The sequence below is a fragment of the Oncorhynchus tshawytscha genome, unplaced genomic scaffold, assembly GCF_018296145.1.
Source record: "Oncorhynchus tshawytscha isolate Ot180627B unplaced genomic scaffold, Otsh_v2.0 Un_contig_4016_pilon_pilon, whole genome shotgun sequence".
Lineage (NCBI taxonomy): Eukaryota > Metazoa > Chordata > Actinopteri > Salmoniformes > Salmonidae > Oncorhynchus > Oncorhynchus tshawytscha.
In genome coordinates this window covers 90,383-107,285 of record NW_024609093.1, presented here as the reverse complement: position 1 = coordinate 107,285, position 16,903 = coordinate 90,383, and the positions used below count along the sequence as shown (strand labels likewise).

At 40.0% G+C, this 16,903-nt stretch overlaps 1 protein-coding gene and 1 pseudogene across 3 annotated transcripts; one reads left to right on the top strand and one right to left on the bottom strand.

Moving 5' to 3' along the window:
- LOC112249387 lies at nucleotides 1-8,463 on the bottom strand (the record flags this gene model as incomplete). Of its 3 annotated transcripts, XM_042314184.1 has the most annotated exon segments (13): nucleotides 1-130; nucleotides 229-379; nucleotides 473-608; nucleotides 796-939; nucleotides 1,030-1,167; nucleotides 1,322-1,514; nucleotides 1,763-1,866; nucleotides 2,597-2,748; nucleotides 3,036-3,173; nucleotides 3,281-3,436; nucleotides 6,307-6,436; nucleotides 7,786-7,893; nucleotides 8,289-8,453. In XM_042314184.1, coding segments are annotated over 11 exon segments (1,572 nt in total), but the record flags the coding sequence as incomplete, so codon positions are not given.
- Nucleotides 8,464-8,470: 7 nt separating this feature from the next.
- LOC112249627 lies at nucleotides 8,471-16,863 on the top strand (annotated as a pseudogene).
- Nucleotides 16,864-16,903: the final 40 nt, after the last annotated feature.

The window sequence follows — 16,903 nt, the reverse complement described above, 5'->3', positions numbered from 1 at the left end:
CAAGAAGACGAGACGTGGCCCATATACTCCAACATCCTTCAACTGTAATGCTGGAGTCACTGTCAGATTAACGTATTCTTTCACTTCTTCGTTCATCTTGGCAAATGTGTCATCGAGAACAATCTGAAAACTTTCATTTTTAGTCGACACTTAGCATTATTATCAACACATATATTTATATAGAACTTATTGTGTGATAAAAGCAATGTGAAGAGGAATCATACATACTTTTGGCCAGTCACAAGTCCAGATGAAGCCCACTTAGGGAATGTTTTGATGAATGGAGGCAGACTGAGCAAAATCTTTTCAACATCAGAGGCTCTAGACATTGAAGTATCTGTCAGGATCTCCACAGAGCAGTTTGGGATTTTCTCTCCATCTTAACAATGGGAAAACAGTATATCATGCAATTAAAGATCATGCTACATAAAACTATTAAAAAATGCTGAAGATTGTTGCTGTTCAGTTTTACCTTTGATTTTCTGCAGAACATACTCTCTCTCAAAGACATCTGGTAACCCAGGTACTCGAACTGGGTCGCAGAAACGTTCTCCAGGTTGAGAGTTCAAGACTATTGGTACATAGACCTCATGTTGTGAACTCTCTTTCTAGGGTAGATAGAAAGGTCAAAAGTATTTATCACACAGGGGTTTGTATGATACATGTACAGTGTTATGCCTGTAAAGTCTAGGTGCAGTATCTCAATTCACCATTTAAGTTATTTCATAAGGTGTTTCAGTAGGCTACAGTAGAAACAGCTTTAATCAACAGCATCTCAAAAGACATTGGGCACACCTTTGCTTCAGATAACAGGTAGGCCCAGCACACTGGTGCATTCTCAAAAACATCTGAGTCTTCAATGATTTTGTCACCTCTTCTTTTGTGGAAGCTTGGCAACAGCTCTCTGAAGAGATTGTACAATCCTTCAACGATAGCAACCTAAAACAAATTTATACATTTTATTCATACATTTGTGGACATATTAAATTATATTATATTTGTATGCTTTTGTGACAAAATATATATCACCTTCTGGGTCCTTGTTCCAACCTCATTTCTATACAACAGCTGATGCAGACTTTGGGCCAAAGGATTGCACCCACTGAGCTTTCGGATGTATGCAATCACTTTGCTTAATACATCTCCAGAACGGTGTTCTCTATTGTTCTGTAAAGATTAGGGCGAAAGCATTGAATGTGTTATAGCAGGGGACGAAGTTCACATCAAAACCAATGAGACTAGCAAAGGAACCATGTTGCATGCTTGGCCTGAGCATGGTCAAACATGACAAGACAGTGTAATAAATATTGGAATATCTCACAATGGCATAAAGTGAAGAAAAGAAAGCACTGAGTCCTTTCTGGGATTGTTGCACTGAGGGTACGACATCATTGAAGTAGAATTCCATAGTGTCTGGACGCTCATCAGGGAAGGAGGACAGAGAAAAGACCACAGTTGACTCCTCATTGATTCCACAATCTAGCAAAGTCTGTCCAACTCCACATCGTTCACATCTGCAGAAACATCAATATTGACTTAATAATGATGGCTTATCATGGCTACTGATGCTGTGTGAAAGAAAACATTGTATTGATACTATCAGTAGTCAAAACATCAGATGTGCTGGGGTTTTAAAATGTATTTGTTTTTTATGCTATCAAATGTATTCCAAATTCAGCGGATGTTGACGAAAATGATCCCGCTAAAGGGATTGATGCGCCAAGAGGTTAATGATTAAATGAGTTAATGAACATAAGATTACTTATAATGGAGGACATGTGCTGGGATTCCACTTTCATCAGAGAGCTTCTGTCTCAGATCTCGTAATGTGTCACTTGCCAAGTCCACCTTGACCTCAAAGTCTCCCTGTTGATGAAAAGTGTTCATATATAAGTATTAAAGGTAGACTCAGCGGGATGACGTAGATGCACAAAGTAAATAGCATAGTGGGTCAATTAAAGAGTGCAAGGCTAAACTTCTCAGCTGTTTTGGTCCCATAACGAACGCGTTGTAGCAGCGTGAATGGAACCCGCGCAGATACTGTGAGCGACAAAGAAAATGACCTCGACTGCCTGTACCCCTGCACATTGACTTGGTACTGGTACCTCCTGTATATAGCCTCCTTATTGTTATGTCATTTTCTTGTGTTCCTTTTTGATTTCATCGTATTTATTATTTTGTAAATATTTCTTCAACTGAATTGTTGGTTAATTAAGGGATTGTATGTAAGCATTTCACAGTAAGGTCTACTACACCTGTTGTATTCGGGGCATGTGACAAATAAAATTTGAGCAAAGTCTTGCATCGCGCTCAGCACAATATTTGCAGTGCTGCTCTTGGCAACATCATTTCTCTGAGTCTCCCTTTAAATAAGGGACAGCAATGATTTAGGAAGAAATCCAGGGATCACACAGGTTTGGGAAAATGTAGCCTATAGTAAGAGCTGATTTGTGCTTCATCCGGAATTCAGTGTGTACGCTATCAAACACAGAATGTGGCATTGAAAACATTTCCCCCCACTTCACCAGTCAACGTGTAACCATCTGTGTATGGAACGCAGACCCAATAGAGTACACCAATGTAAAGATGAATTCACCTTGAGCATGATGTGGCATCGAACATTATCCTCTCCTGTCATGTCAGTCATTTCTTGTAGTGTCACTAGCAGGGCTGGTCTCAAGTTCTCCTTGGGTGTAAACATGGCATAGAGCTCACTTCCAATTTCAATGTGCCTGTCTTTCAAAGACCCTAATGGGTGAAATAGAAGATGCATGTCAACACAAGGGATGGTCCATGTCATTACACAAGTTTCTTTTCACTCAGATTATACTGAAGTAGACAAGAATTACCAACCCTTTCAAAATGGACGTATACAAAGATTTGTATCATAATATACTGTAAAGTGTTGTACCATGCAAATATGTCTTAGAGGCTACATGCATTTGATTGTATAGCTGTGATACAGTTATGGGGCCAAAAATGATGGGAACTGAGTGAAATAAGAAAACTATGCAAACTGTATCTGGTTAACTGACATGTGTTGAAGAAAGGATCATCAGTTAGAGGCATTCCATCAACTGTGTAGAGGCACACAGTTTTAGAGTTCTCAATGCCCTCTTGGTGGCAGATCCTTAGCATCAGGTCTTCAACGGTGTTGGTAGCAGGATCCATGTCTGCATTCAAAATTGTACAAAAGGGAGTAAGGATAGTTTCTGATGTGATGCTTTTGATTTCTCCCCTCTTTGCTATAAGAACTACATAAAGATGGTTTATGTCTCACCTCTGATCTCTTTTAGCTCAGGACAGTGGGGGTATGTGTACCACAGTTGGAAAGACTCCATTGGTTTTTGTACAGGCATCGCTTGCTGTGGCGCTCTGTGTCTTTGGATGAAATCTTTCATTTTTTCAAAGCGATTCTTCTCTACTTGACTGAAACCTGTTAGCAAATTAGGGGCATTGGACAAGTTGAATGCATGTCTATGGTGAGTGAGACAACCAATTATTATTATTATTTATTAAATAGTGAATTTACATATGACCAATCAGAACAGTTTACATATGACCAAAGAACAGTTTACATATGACCAATCAGAACAGTTTACATATGACCAATCAGAACAGTTTACATATGACCAATCAGAACAGTTTACATATGACCAACCAATCAGAACAGTTTACATATGACCAATCAGAACAGTTTACCAATCATATGACCAATCAGAACAGTTTACATATGACCAATCAGAACAGTTTACATATGACCAATCAGAACAGTTTACATATGACCAATCAGAACAGTTTACATATGACAGTTTTACATATGACCAAGAACAGTTTACATATGACCAATCAGAACAGTTTACATATGACCATAGAACAGACATATGACCAATCAGAACAGTTTACATATGACCAGGCAGAACAGTTTACATATGACCAGGCAGAACAGTTTACATATGACCAGGCAGAACAGTTTACATATGACCAGGCAGAACAGTTTACATATGACCAATCAGAACAGTTTACATATGACCAGGCAGAACAGTTTACATATGACCAGGCAGAACAGTTTACATATGACCAATCAGAACAGTTTACATATGACCAGGCAGAACAGTTTACATATGACCAGGCAGAACAGTTTACATATGACCAATCAGAACAGTTTACATATGACCAAGAACAGTTTACATATGACCAATCAGAACAGTTTACATATGACCAATCAGAACAGTTTACATATGACCAATCAGTTTACATATGACCAGGCAGAACAGTTTACATATGACCAATCAGAACAGTTTACATATGACCAATTTTTACATATGACCAGGCAGAACAGTTTACATATGACCAGGCAGAACAGTTTACATATGACCAGGCAGAACAGTTTACATATGACCACAGAACAGTTTACATTTACATATGACCAGAACAGTTTACAGAACAGTTTACATATGACCAATCAGAACAGTTTACATATGACCAATCAGAACAGTTTACATATGACCAGTTTACATCCAGAACAGTTTACCATAGAACAGTTTACATATGACCAATCAGAACAGTTTACATATGACCAGGCAGAACAGTTTACATATGACCAATCAGAACAGTTTACATATGACCAATCAGAACAGTTTACATATGACCAATCAGAACAGTTTACATATGACCAATCAGAACAGTTTACATATGACCAATCAGAACAGTTTACATATGACCAATCAGAACAGTTTACATATGACCAATCAGAACAGTTTACATATGACCAATCAGAACAGTTTACATATGACCAAGAACAGAATATGACCAGAACAGTTTACATATGACCAGGCAGAACAGTTTACATACCAATCAGAACAGTTTACATATGACCAATCAGAACAGTTTACATATGACCAGAACAGTTTACAGACCACAGAACAGTTTACATATGACCAGGCAGAACAGTTTACATATGACCAATCAGAACAGTTTACATATGACCAGGCAGAACAGTTTACATATGACCAGGCAGAACAGTTTACATATGACCAGGCAGAACAGTTTACATATGACCAATCAGAACAGTTTACATATGACCAATCAGAACAGTTTACATATGACCAGGCAGAACAGTTTACATATGACCAATCAGAACAGTTTACATATGACCAGGCAGAACAGTTTACATATGACCAAGCAGAACAGTTTACATATGACCAATCAGAACAGTTTACATATGACCAGGCAGAACAGTTTACATATGACCATTTACATATGACCAGGCAGAACAGTTTACATATGACCAGGCAGAACAGTTTACATATGACCAGGCAGAACAGTTTACATATGACCAGGAACAGAATATGACCAGTTTTACATATGACCAGGCAGAACAGTTTAATATGACCAGAACAGTTTACATATGACCAGGCAGAACAGTTTACATATGACCAGGCAGAACAGTTTACATATGACCAATCAGAACAGTTTACATATGACCAATCCAGGCAGAACAGTTTACATATGACCAGGCAGAACAGTTTACATATGACCAATCAGAACAGTTTACATATGACCAGAACAGTTTACAGACCACAGAACAGTTTACATATGACCAGGCAGAACAGTTTACATATGACCAGGCAGAACAGTTTACATATGACCAGGCAGAACAGTTTACATATGACCAGAACAGTTTACAGAACAGAACAGTTTACATATGACCAGGCAGAACAGTTTACATATGACCAGGCAGAACAGTTTACATATGACCAGGCAGAACAGTTTACATATGACCAGGCAGAACAGTTTATGACCATATGACCAAGAACAGTTTACATATGACCACAGAACAGTTTACATATGACCAGGCAGAACAGTTTACATATGACCAATCAGAACAGTTTACATATGACCAGGCAGAACAGTTTACATATGACCAATCAGAACAGTTTACATATGACCAAGCAGAACAGTTTACATATGACCAAGCAGAACAGTTTACATATGACCAATCAGAACAGTTTACATATGACCAATCAGAACAGTTTACATATGACCAGGCAGAACAGTTTACATATGACCAATCAGAACAGTTCACATATGACCAAGCAAAACTGTTTACATATGACCAATCAGAACAGTTTACATATGACCAATCAGAACAGTTTACATATGACCAGGCAGAACAGTTTACATATGACCAATCAGAACAGTTCACATATGACCAATCAGAACAGTTTACAGTGGAATAATGCAGTTGTTGGCATGATGGGATACTTTAAATCACCCGAGTCAGTAACCGGTCTGTGACCTTACCCATTTTGTCTAAATCTTCACCATTTACACTATCGGTGAAATCTCTCTCGTCTTGGACACCCAAAGTGAGGAATTTGTGGTGGTAGGTGTCCAGTCTGTGCTGCTGGAGAAGGTTGTATATTGTATCCATCTGAATAGAACAATCAGGTCAGACATCAAATATTTTGATAACTAGTTTTGACACAAGACCTTTCCTCTCTGCCAAATAATGCTCTGCACCAAGAAGATGAAATAGTGTTCCTAGTTTGTCGTTCACTTGAGAAAAACAAAGAAAGAATGGGGATTGAATAATGTCAATGTCTCTTTATTCTCTAGAGAACTAGAGTTTCTTCACAAAATAAAATGTTTATTTATTACTGTTAATTTAAATGTATGAATATGCCTCCAACCTGCACTGCACACCTTAATCACTGGATATTTACTTAGTAATGGCTGTGGCAATAGCTTTGACTGGTTGTTGGCCCATTTAAGTCTTCCGCCTCATGTTCTGGAGTAGCCAAACTGATTTTTATTAAGACATTAGTTTAATTAAGACAAACTGAGTTTTATTAAGACATTACACATATAGCTCTGGAGCAGCTCACACACCTAGGGTGTATTCACTAGGAACCAAACAGAAGCAAATGGAACGAAACGGGGAGGGACCTACCTGAATTTGTCCAATAGAAACTCTTATTTTTCGTTGCAAAACGTTTTGGACTAATGATTACACAACTGATTAAACATATTGCATTCTAAACTGAAGCCCATGATAAGCAGTTTTGGGAGTCAAGTGTGTTGGTAGAGTGTGGCAATAAAGTGCGTCAATCAGACCCCTGGGGATGGTTGTTCAAAATGTATCTGATTGGATTACCCCTATCGGATAGGATTAGAATAGTTTTTTTTCCAAAACTGAAGAATTGGATTCTGATCCTCCGGATAGGGATAAGGATTTGGTCATCCAATCTGACCTATAAATCAGGGATTGTAGGTCATTTAGCATTTTTCAAAACTCAAAAGTAGTGATTAGGATAGTTTTGATCATCTCGATTCCACTAGGAGGGTGGATTTAGAAAGGTGAAAGGCACTACAACCAAGAATTATCAATGTAACTCAGGGGAGCTTTATCAAAAACGTTTTTCCATCTGAAAACCAAAAGGTTCATTATATTAAATGTCCCCGAGCTGACATGGTAAAAATCCATCGTTCTGCCCCTGAACAAGGCAGTTAACCCACTGTTCCCTGGTAGGACATCATTGTAAATAAGAATGTGTTCTTAACTGGCTTGCCTAGTTAAAAAAAAAAGTTTAAAAATTCATAAAATTGACCGCAGTATAGGTAAGCCAATGTGGTCAGTTGTTATATTGAGAAGTGTCAAATAAATACATCCATTTACTTATAAGTGAAATGCAGGCTCTACTATTTTGAATCAAGGTACATTATTCATGTAGTTTAACTCATGTCTGTTTCTCTATGACAATGAAGAAGTAGTAACACAACCTGTCCAGTAGATGGCGAGGTGTAGGTCTGTTCAAAGCACTGAACATCTGGATTCTGTGACCTTGATATTGTGGTATCCGGATCAGAACGATCCTATCCAATTATTTTCTGGAAAATCAGTTCAAAAACAGACAGATCGATTTGGTCCGGGATAGCAAAAATGAGGATTACAGAATCCGGATCATTCTGATCCCCCAAAATGTTTTGAAAAACCGTCCCGAGGACTGGAGTTTGCCTATCCTTGGTCTGGAGAATGCCAGGCTATGCCTAAACCATGCCTTTCGTTGGTCTGGTGTGCATTAGTATTACCGGCCTATATGACATGTCATTATTTTTCATGTTGACATTAAGAATCAATTATATTAAATATGTGCATTTTTAAAGTGAGTTTAGCTGGCTAAATATGATCACTTTGAGCGCGCTAAAGTTAACTAGCTAGGCCCAGCCTTGCCCAGCCAAGTAATAGTGGACGACTTTTCCAGGAACTGTGCAATAATACTCACCTTAACACATTGAAGGCCTGCCATTGGGTGACAGGAGCTATATAACTATGCCTACTCAGTCGGTTACATTTACACTACGGAGAATACGCTTTTGATAGCTGGGTTCAGCAGCTGCTCGTCTTCAACACAGTATCGACGTTTTTGGGGAACTTTTTTTTATAACTACGTTTTTATTTCCGCATTTCTAAACTTTTTTTTGTAACTACGTTTTGATTTCCGCATTTCTACACTTGTTTTTCTGTTAGGTGTTGTAGCACCATCTGCTGGAAATTTGGAGGATTGATCACCAGGGAACTCCTGTCATGATCCCAGTTTGTCTTTATACGGTGCACACAGGCCAGTCGGAGAGCAGTCCAGACCCGTCTGCGCTGCACTGCAACACAAATATAGGACCGTCTTTAGGACTACTTGGCGCTTCACGGATGGTGAATTATTCTGCCGAACGTCTATTGAATAGCTATTGTTTTGGTTGTAAGGAAATTCCTTTTTCATTCTTTTCTCATAATGTCTGCCACTGAAGAGAGGTAAGAATTACTGATATTGTTGGTTTAATTTGCGGAGCAGATTGATTACATGATTTGAACAACATTTAGCAAATATATTAATTAATATTGCAAACTTAATATATGGTGAAATATGCTGCTGTCTAAAAACAGGAATATCTTACTTTTTACAGAGCAACAACACTTTTGCAGCTATTCTATTGGTGTAATTCCTACAATAATTAATGCTGTTTTTTTAAGGGTGAGATTGTGCACTTCAACATATTGTTCTATTACAGATAGCTAGCTACTTAAGGTGATTGTTATTTGAAGTTTAAAAAATATATATATCCCGTAAACTGTGTATCTGATAATAATGACTCGTGTAGGTCACCAGGTATAATATCCAATTTGTGAAAAGTTCATACATTCAAAACAGGGATAACATCTGTAGACAGACGGTCTGAAACCCGTGTTGCCCATTGTTCCTCAAAACAGTGCATCATGCATGCCTCAGGAATCACTTTTATTGACTACTGGCTCAACAGCTTCATTTGAATGATTAATGAACCACTATCGAATGACAAAATATCAATAGCAAATCCATCTCCATTTTACATCACTGTAACATAGTTTTGTTCTTTGCATAGAGTAGTTTCTTTGCATCATTTTTTCCTTCAATCTCCTTTTTTAAACGTTACAAGAATTTCTCTACACCCGCAATAACATCTGCTAAACATGTGTATGTGACCAATACAATTTGATTTGATTCACAGCACATAGTAGGGCTATGAGAATCTCTGCCACAGCACAATTCCAGCCACCGGATCTGTCCCTGTTACACAACCGCTGCTTTATGCAGACTCCTCCCCCATAGAGAATTAGATAAGCCACTCAGAAATAGTACCCTTGCTTGAATGGATAGTAGACTCTCTCCTCCCACAGTGCAGCACACTGGGATGTTGTTAATAATATGTGGGTGGTCAGTTAGATGGACCTGAGCCCTACTTTTCTAGAAAGTTCTATAGGTGTCTTGTTGTGATGTGTTGTCAGTATACAGCACAGGAGTGGTACCTTAATTGGGAAGGACGGGCTCGTGGTAATGGCTGGAGCGGAGTCAGTGGAATGGTATCAAATACATGTGTTTCATGCCATTCCGTTTGCTCCGTTCCGGACATTATTATGAGCCGTCCTCCCCATCAGCAGCCTCCACTGGTATATAGGTCAGGTTAGAGGTTACATGTCCACTAGCACACACTAGGTCATGGTTTCCTAGCCAGGCTCTTAATTCCTGACCTAATTCCCTCTCTGCCAGTGAGCTGTAAATAATGAGTTTTTTAAAGGTTGGTTTAGTACAATAATAGAAAGATGTTACTAGTTTTGAGTGTGCATGCCAAATGTGGGATGTTTTGAGTGAACAAACTCTGCTGACATTCTTCATTACATTTTTAATTGGAAGTACAATAGGCTACGTAGCTTTAATCCCAGCCTGCATATACAGTACAATAGCACTCTGAGGTGAAAGGCTTTTCTGGGTCAGGCTAGTGTCTCTACTGTTTTTATTTGAACTGGTACCCTATGCTAACTGACCATCCTATCCAAAGCCACTTATATTACAATAACTTTAGCATGACTTAGCCAACCTCACCTTGTTGCTCTGTGTACCGCCAGTCCCATGTTGGTGTCGTATATGGGCTGCTCCAAACGCCAGGCTCCAGGGCCTCTGTGGTGCTCCTGATGCCCCTCACCCACCGCTGAAGATCCCAGGTGGGCGAGGGACTGGCAGGGATCCCCCTCTCCATGTGCTCCTTCACAAAGTGAGTCCCTATAGGGCCCCATCCCAATAGCCAAACAATGTATTCTCCATTGAAGTTATCAATCAAAGACCTGAGAGAATTGGATTGGTTAAAGCAATGGGGTTAGAAACTTGAATTTCACTCATCCAAACACATAGGTCATTAAGGGAAGAAATTAGGAAGGATGTCTGTTTTAATAACCATGAGGATATTACAAAGAGGAATGTTAAAAATTAGCTAATTTTGTCAAAAGATACATTGCATCGTACTGTTTAGCTTTATAGCCATAAGCCCACAGGCACTTCACTTGATGCTCCATCTACCATTTGAGAAACTGCAGTCAGTGTACATGGTCTGTTTAGCTACTTGTTAACATGTTCAGGGATGTGGCTCACTGTGTCAGGCGCCAAAACCCACTCTCGTTAACCCAGAACGCTAGTGAATCACAAAATGACACAAGCCCAAAGACACTCAGCATTCCTACACACGCCCAAAAGCATGCTCTTAAAGTTAGGTTAATCCTTGCTACTTTTAGTAGTGAACAAGTGACCCTTGTACACAAGGACAAGTTTCATCCTAGACTGCCTGGAATGAGTCAAAATGGGAGAACAGGCAGAGAATGGATTGAATATCCCTGTGTGTAATTTACAGGTTAATGTTGCTATGTGTACAGGTTAATATCGCTATGTGTACAGGTTAATGTCACTATGTGTATAAGTTAATGTCAGTCACTGTGTCGATCAAACAGCAATGGTGAAGAGAGTAATTCTGCTGGAGGTCCATTGGTTAGAAAAATATTACGCTCATAGGCAATAATCATAACAACAGGATTCCCTTATTGAGATACAGTGCCTTGCGAAAGTATTCGGCCCCCTTGAACTTTGCAACCTTTTGCCACATTTCAGGCTTCAAACATAAAGATATAAAACTGTATTTTTTTGTGAAGAATCAACAACAAGTGGGACACAATCATGAAGTGGAACGACATTTATTGGATATTTCAAACTTTTTTAACAAATCAAAAACTGAAAAATTGGGAGTGCAAAATTATTCAGCCCCCTTAAGTTAATACTTTGTAGCGCCACCTTTTGCTGCGATTACAGCTGTAAGTCGCTTGGGGTATGTCTCTATCAGTTTTGCACATCGAGAGACTGAAATTTTTTCCCATTCCTCCTTGCAAAACAGCTCGAGCTCAGTGAGGTTGGATGGAGAGCATTTGTGAACAGCAGTTTTCAGTTCTTTCCACAGATTCTCGATTGGATTCAGGTCTGGACTTTGACTTGGCCATTCCAACACCTGGATATGTTTATTTTTGAACCATTCCATTGTAGATTTTGCTTTATGTTTTGGATCATTGTCTTGTTGGAAGACAAATCTCCGTCCCAGTCTCAGGTCTTTTGCAGACTCCATCAGGTTTTCTTCCAGAATGGTCCTGTATTTGGCTCCATCCATCTTCCCATCAATTTTAACCATCTTCCCTGTCCCTGCTGAAGAAAAGCAGGCCCAAACCATGATGCTGCCACCACCATGTTTGACAGTGGGGATGGTGTGTTCAGGGTGATGAGCTGTGTTGCTTTTACGCCAAACATAACGTTTTGCATTGTTGCCAAAAAGTTCAATTTTGGTTTCATCTGACCAGAGCACCTTCTTCCACATGTTTGGTGTGTCTCCCAGGTGGCTTGTGGCAAACTTTAAACGACACTTTTTATGGATATCTTTAAGAAATGGCTTTCTTCTTGCCACTCTTCCATAAAGGCCAGATTTGTGCATAATACGACTGATTGTTGTCCTATGGACAGAGTCTCCCACCTCAGCTGTAGATCTCTGCAGTTCATCCAGAGTGATCATGGGCCTCTTGGCTGCATCTCTGATCAGTCTTCTCCTTGTATGAGCTGAAAGTTTAGAGGGACGGCCAGGTCTTGATAGATTTGCAGTGGTCTGACTCCTTCCATTTCAATATTATCGCTTGCACAGTGCTCCTTGGGATGTTTAAAGCTTGGGAAATCTTTTGTATCCAAATCCGGCTTTAAACTTCTTCACAACAGTATCTCGGACCTGCCTGGTGTGTTCCTTGTTCTTCATGATGCTCTCTGCGCTTTTAACGGACCTCTGAGACTATCACAGTGCAGGTGCATTTATACGGAGACTTGATTACACACAGGTGGATTGTATTTATCATCATTAGTCATTTAGGTCAACATTGGATCATTCAGAGATCCTCACTGAACTTCTGGAGAGAGTTTGCTGCACTGAAAGTAAAGGGGCTGAATAATTTTGCATGCCCAATTTTTCAGTTTTTGATTTGTTAAAAAAGTTTGAAATATCCAATAAATGTCGTTCCACTTCATGATTGTGTCCCACTTGTTGTTGATTCTTCACAAAAAAATACAGTTTTATATCTTTATGTTTGAAGCCTGAAATGTGGCAAAAGGTCGCAAAGTTCAAGGGGGCCGAATACTTTCGCAAGGCACTGTAGATGCTAGATCAGGCTAAAGTGTAACCGATCTAGTTCCTAGATAGAAAGCTGACAAAGACATATGTTATGGGTCAAAACCTTGTCCATCTAATAACTGTGGAAGATCTGTATCGAACAGTGTGCCAACACGTTTTGCTTCCCTCTCTCAGGATGGAAGGCTGACAGTGACCCAGGTGACCTCTGTGTGTGGATCTCTCCCCATCCTGCACTTTCACTACCAGCTGAGCGAGCAACGCAATGCATGCTGGGAGACTATGTTCACCTCAGACAGCCTCTTCCTGGAGATCCCAGAGGGGTCACTCCCTGAGGGCAGCAAAGAGGGGTGAGGAGGAACTGCCATCTATCCTTGCTGGCTTTATAGTCATGCATACATACACCTGTTATAACCAAGCATTATGCCATCAGTAAGGCTGGAATTAAGTCTAAAAAAATACATTTTTAAGATTTTAAATAAAAAAACGGGCACTTTAAAACAACAGCAAACAAACAACAAATGATTATTTACGATGACGGCCTTCCAAGAGACAAAAGGCCTCCTGCGGGGACGGGGGCTGGGATTAGAAATAAAATGTCGGACAAAACACGCATCACGACAAGAGACACCACTACATAAAGAGAGACCCAAGACAACAACACAACCTAGCATGGCAGCAACACATGACAACACAGCATGGCAGCAACACATGACAACACAGCATGGTAGCAACACAACATGACAACATGGTAGTAGCACAACATGGTAGTCACACAAACATGGTACAAGCATTGTTGGGGACAGACAACAGCACAAAAGGCAAAAAGATAGAGACAACAATACAGCACCTGAAGCAGCCACAAGTGTCAGTAAGATTGTCCATGATTCAAATGTAGTGATGGAGATAAAACGGTCCAGTTTGAGTGTTTTTTGCAGCTCGTTCCAAATGTTACAGAACATCTAGCCGCTCGAGAGCACCCTTACCTGCCGATCTATAAATTACGTCTCCGTAATCTAGCATGGGTAGGGGGTGAGGAGCGATTGCGATAGAGGAAACAAAGTCTAGATTTAACCTTAGCCTGCAGCTGTATATGTGCTGTACTGGGTGGAGCCACAGAGGACTACTTTGGGAGAATCCTGCATATTACAGTGTACATGAGTATGGAAGGGAACACAAAGGAGCAACACTTACATTTGAGATACACCCCTACCTTCTTTCCCCTCTTCTCTCTTATCAGACTCACCAGTCTCCTCATGTTCTCGGAAGAAAAGTTAGGAGTCAGCCATGTGTTTCTGTGGTTCTCCAAAAGCAGAGTGGATCAAGGTATGTCGAAGTCTAGACACATTTTCTTTCATGTGTAGTGTATACATCTAGCCCTTCTTTGGACACTGTTAACAAACCTCCAAACGAGCTTCAATGCCATACAACACTCCGTCCGTGGCCTCCAACTGCTCTTAAATGCTAGTAAAACTAAATGCATGCTTTTCAACCGTTCGCCGCCCGCACCCACCCGCCCGACTAGCATCACTACTCTGGACAGTTCTGACTTAGAATATGTGGACAACTACAAATACCTAGGTGTCTGGCTAGACTGTAAACTCTCCTTCCAGACTCATATTAAACATCTCCAATCCAAAATTAAATCTAGAATCGGCTTCCTATTTCGCAACCTCCTTCACTCATGCCGCCAAAACATGCCCTCGTCAAACTGACTATCCTACCGATCCTCAACTTCGGCGATGTGATTTACAAAATAGCCTCCAACACTCTACTCAGCAAACTGGATGCAGTCTATCACAGTGCCATCCGTTTTGACAACCAAAGCCCCATATACCACCCACCACTGCGACCTGTATGCTCTCATCGGCTGGCCCTCGCTGCATATTCGTCGCCAGACCCACTGGCTCCAGGTCATCTATAAGTCTTTGTTAGGTAAAGCCCCGCCTTATCTCAGCTCTCTGGTCACTATAACAACACCCACCCGTAGTATGCGCTCCATCAGGTATATCTCACTGGTCATCCCCTAAGCCAACACCTCATTTGGCCGCCTTTCCTTCCAGTTCTCTGCTAGTGACTGGAACGAATTGCAAAAATTACTGAAGTTGGAGACTTATATTTCCCTCACCAACTTTCAACATCAACAATCTGAGCAGTTAACCAATCACTGCAGCTGTACATAGCCCATCTGTAAATAGCCCATCCAATCTTCCTACCTCATCCCCATATTGTTTTTATTTACTTTTCTGCTCTTTTGCACACCAGTATTTCTACTTGCATATCATCATCTGCACATCTATCACTCCAGTGTTAATTTACTAAATTGTAATTACTTCTCTACTATGGCCTATTTATTGCCTTACCTCCTCACGCCATTTGCACACACTGTATATAGACTTATATAGACTTTTTTTCTATTGTGTTATTGACTGTGCGCTTGTTTATTCCATGTGTTGTTTGTGTCGCACTGCTCTGCTTTATCAGTTGTAAATGAGAACTTGTTCTCAACTAATCTACCTGGTTAAATAAATAAAAAGTGCTTTATATTAGACACATTATTCAATTAGTTGAATGATTAATTGATAAAAATGAATGTCAACCATACTAGTGTTAAAAAAAACCATCAGGAATAATGCTAAGTGCACACTAAAATTGAAAAAGGGAAACTGAATTTAGAGATGGTCTGAACAGTCAAGTTAACAATCCTGTTTCCTACATCTTTCCAGCACTTCTTACCAGGACTTTTCACTACATAGGGTTTGAGATAGTGAAACCAGGCCACCCTCTGATACCACCCCGAGCAGACCTTGTGTTTTTGGGCTACTCCATGAGTCCAACATGCCCAGAGTCAGAGGAAGATTGATGTTTGGGTTGATCAGGAGGGGATCACTCATCTTTGCTCTGACCCAATAGTCTCTTTTCCATGCCTAACTGACCTTTATGTTTTTTTCCTGTGGTGGTGATAGGAAACAAGAAAAGGAATCTATTTAAGCATATTGGGACAAGACCCGCCTCTCTCTTCCTCTCTGCACTTCTCATATGTAGTGCTGTAGTCATGATGGAGAGCAAGCCATTAATTATGTAGACCTCTTCAGTGATAGAACCTTCAAGGAGATAACCAAAAGGGTTGAACCTATTAGGCGGCTGCGTTCTTGACGTCTTGCATGTTATCGCCTGTGTGGCTCAGTTGGTAGAGCAGGGTTGTGGGTTCAATTCCCCCTGAGGAACAGTGTGAAAAAAAATATGCACTCACTACTTTAAGTATTTTTGGATAAAAGCATCTGCTAAATGACTAAACTGTAAATGTTGCCACATCTTCTAGTACAAGTGGGACACTCAGTGCTAAAAATATTAACTTAAACTCCACAGTGCAGCTAAAGGTGAGGGACTGTGATAATATAAAACAGTGTACCGGAAGAGGGGGCTAAGGGCAATATGGCACATATTGAAATATAGACTTCTGGATAATTAAATTACGGATACGCTTTCAGGACTATTTCTTTGACTGAACCGCTGCAACAAATGTATTTTAAAGTGCAAATGTCTCTGTCTTGAATTGAGTGATTGATCCATGTAAACTCCCATTATTGACAGATTTAGTGGAGGTCAGGGGAGCACTTAATACATACTGTGTACTGGACTCACTTTCCATTCTGCTTGCGCATTCAGTTGAGAAGATTAGGCTGTACGTGTGAAAGCAAGAACCTACATTCCCCTGTTGCTGATACATACGATGCACACACTCTTCCTACTTTTTATACTATTGCACCCTAGAATTTCTATATACATTTTAGATTTCCATGTTCATGTAATGACACTAAAGATCGAATAAAATTCCTGTTATACCTCTGTTCTTGTCAGTATTGTGTTTTGGAACTTTACACATGGG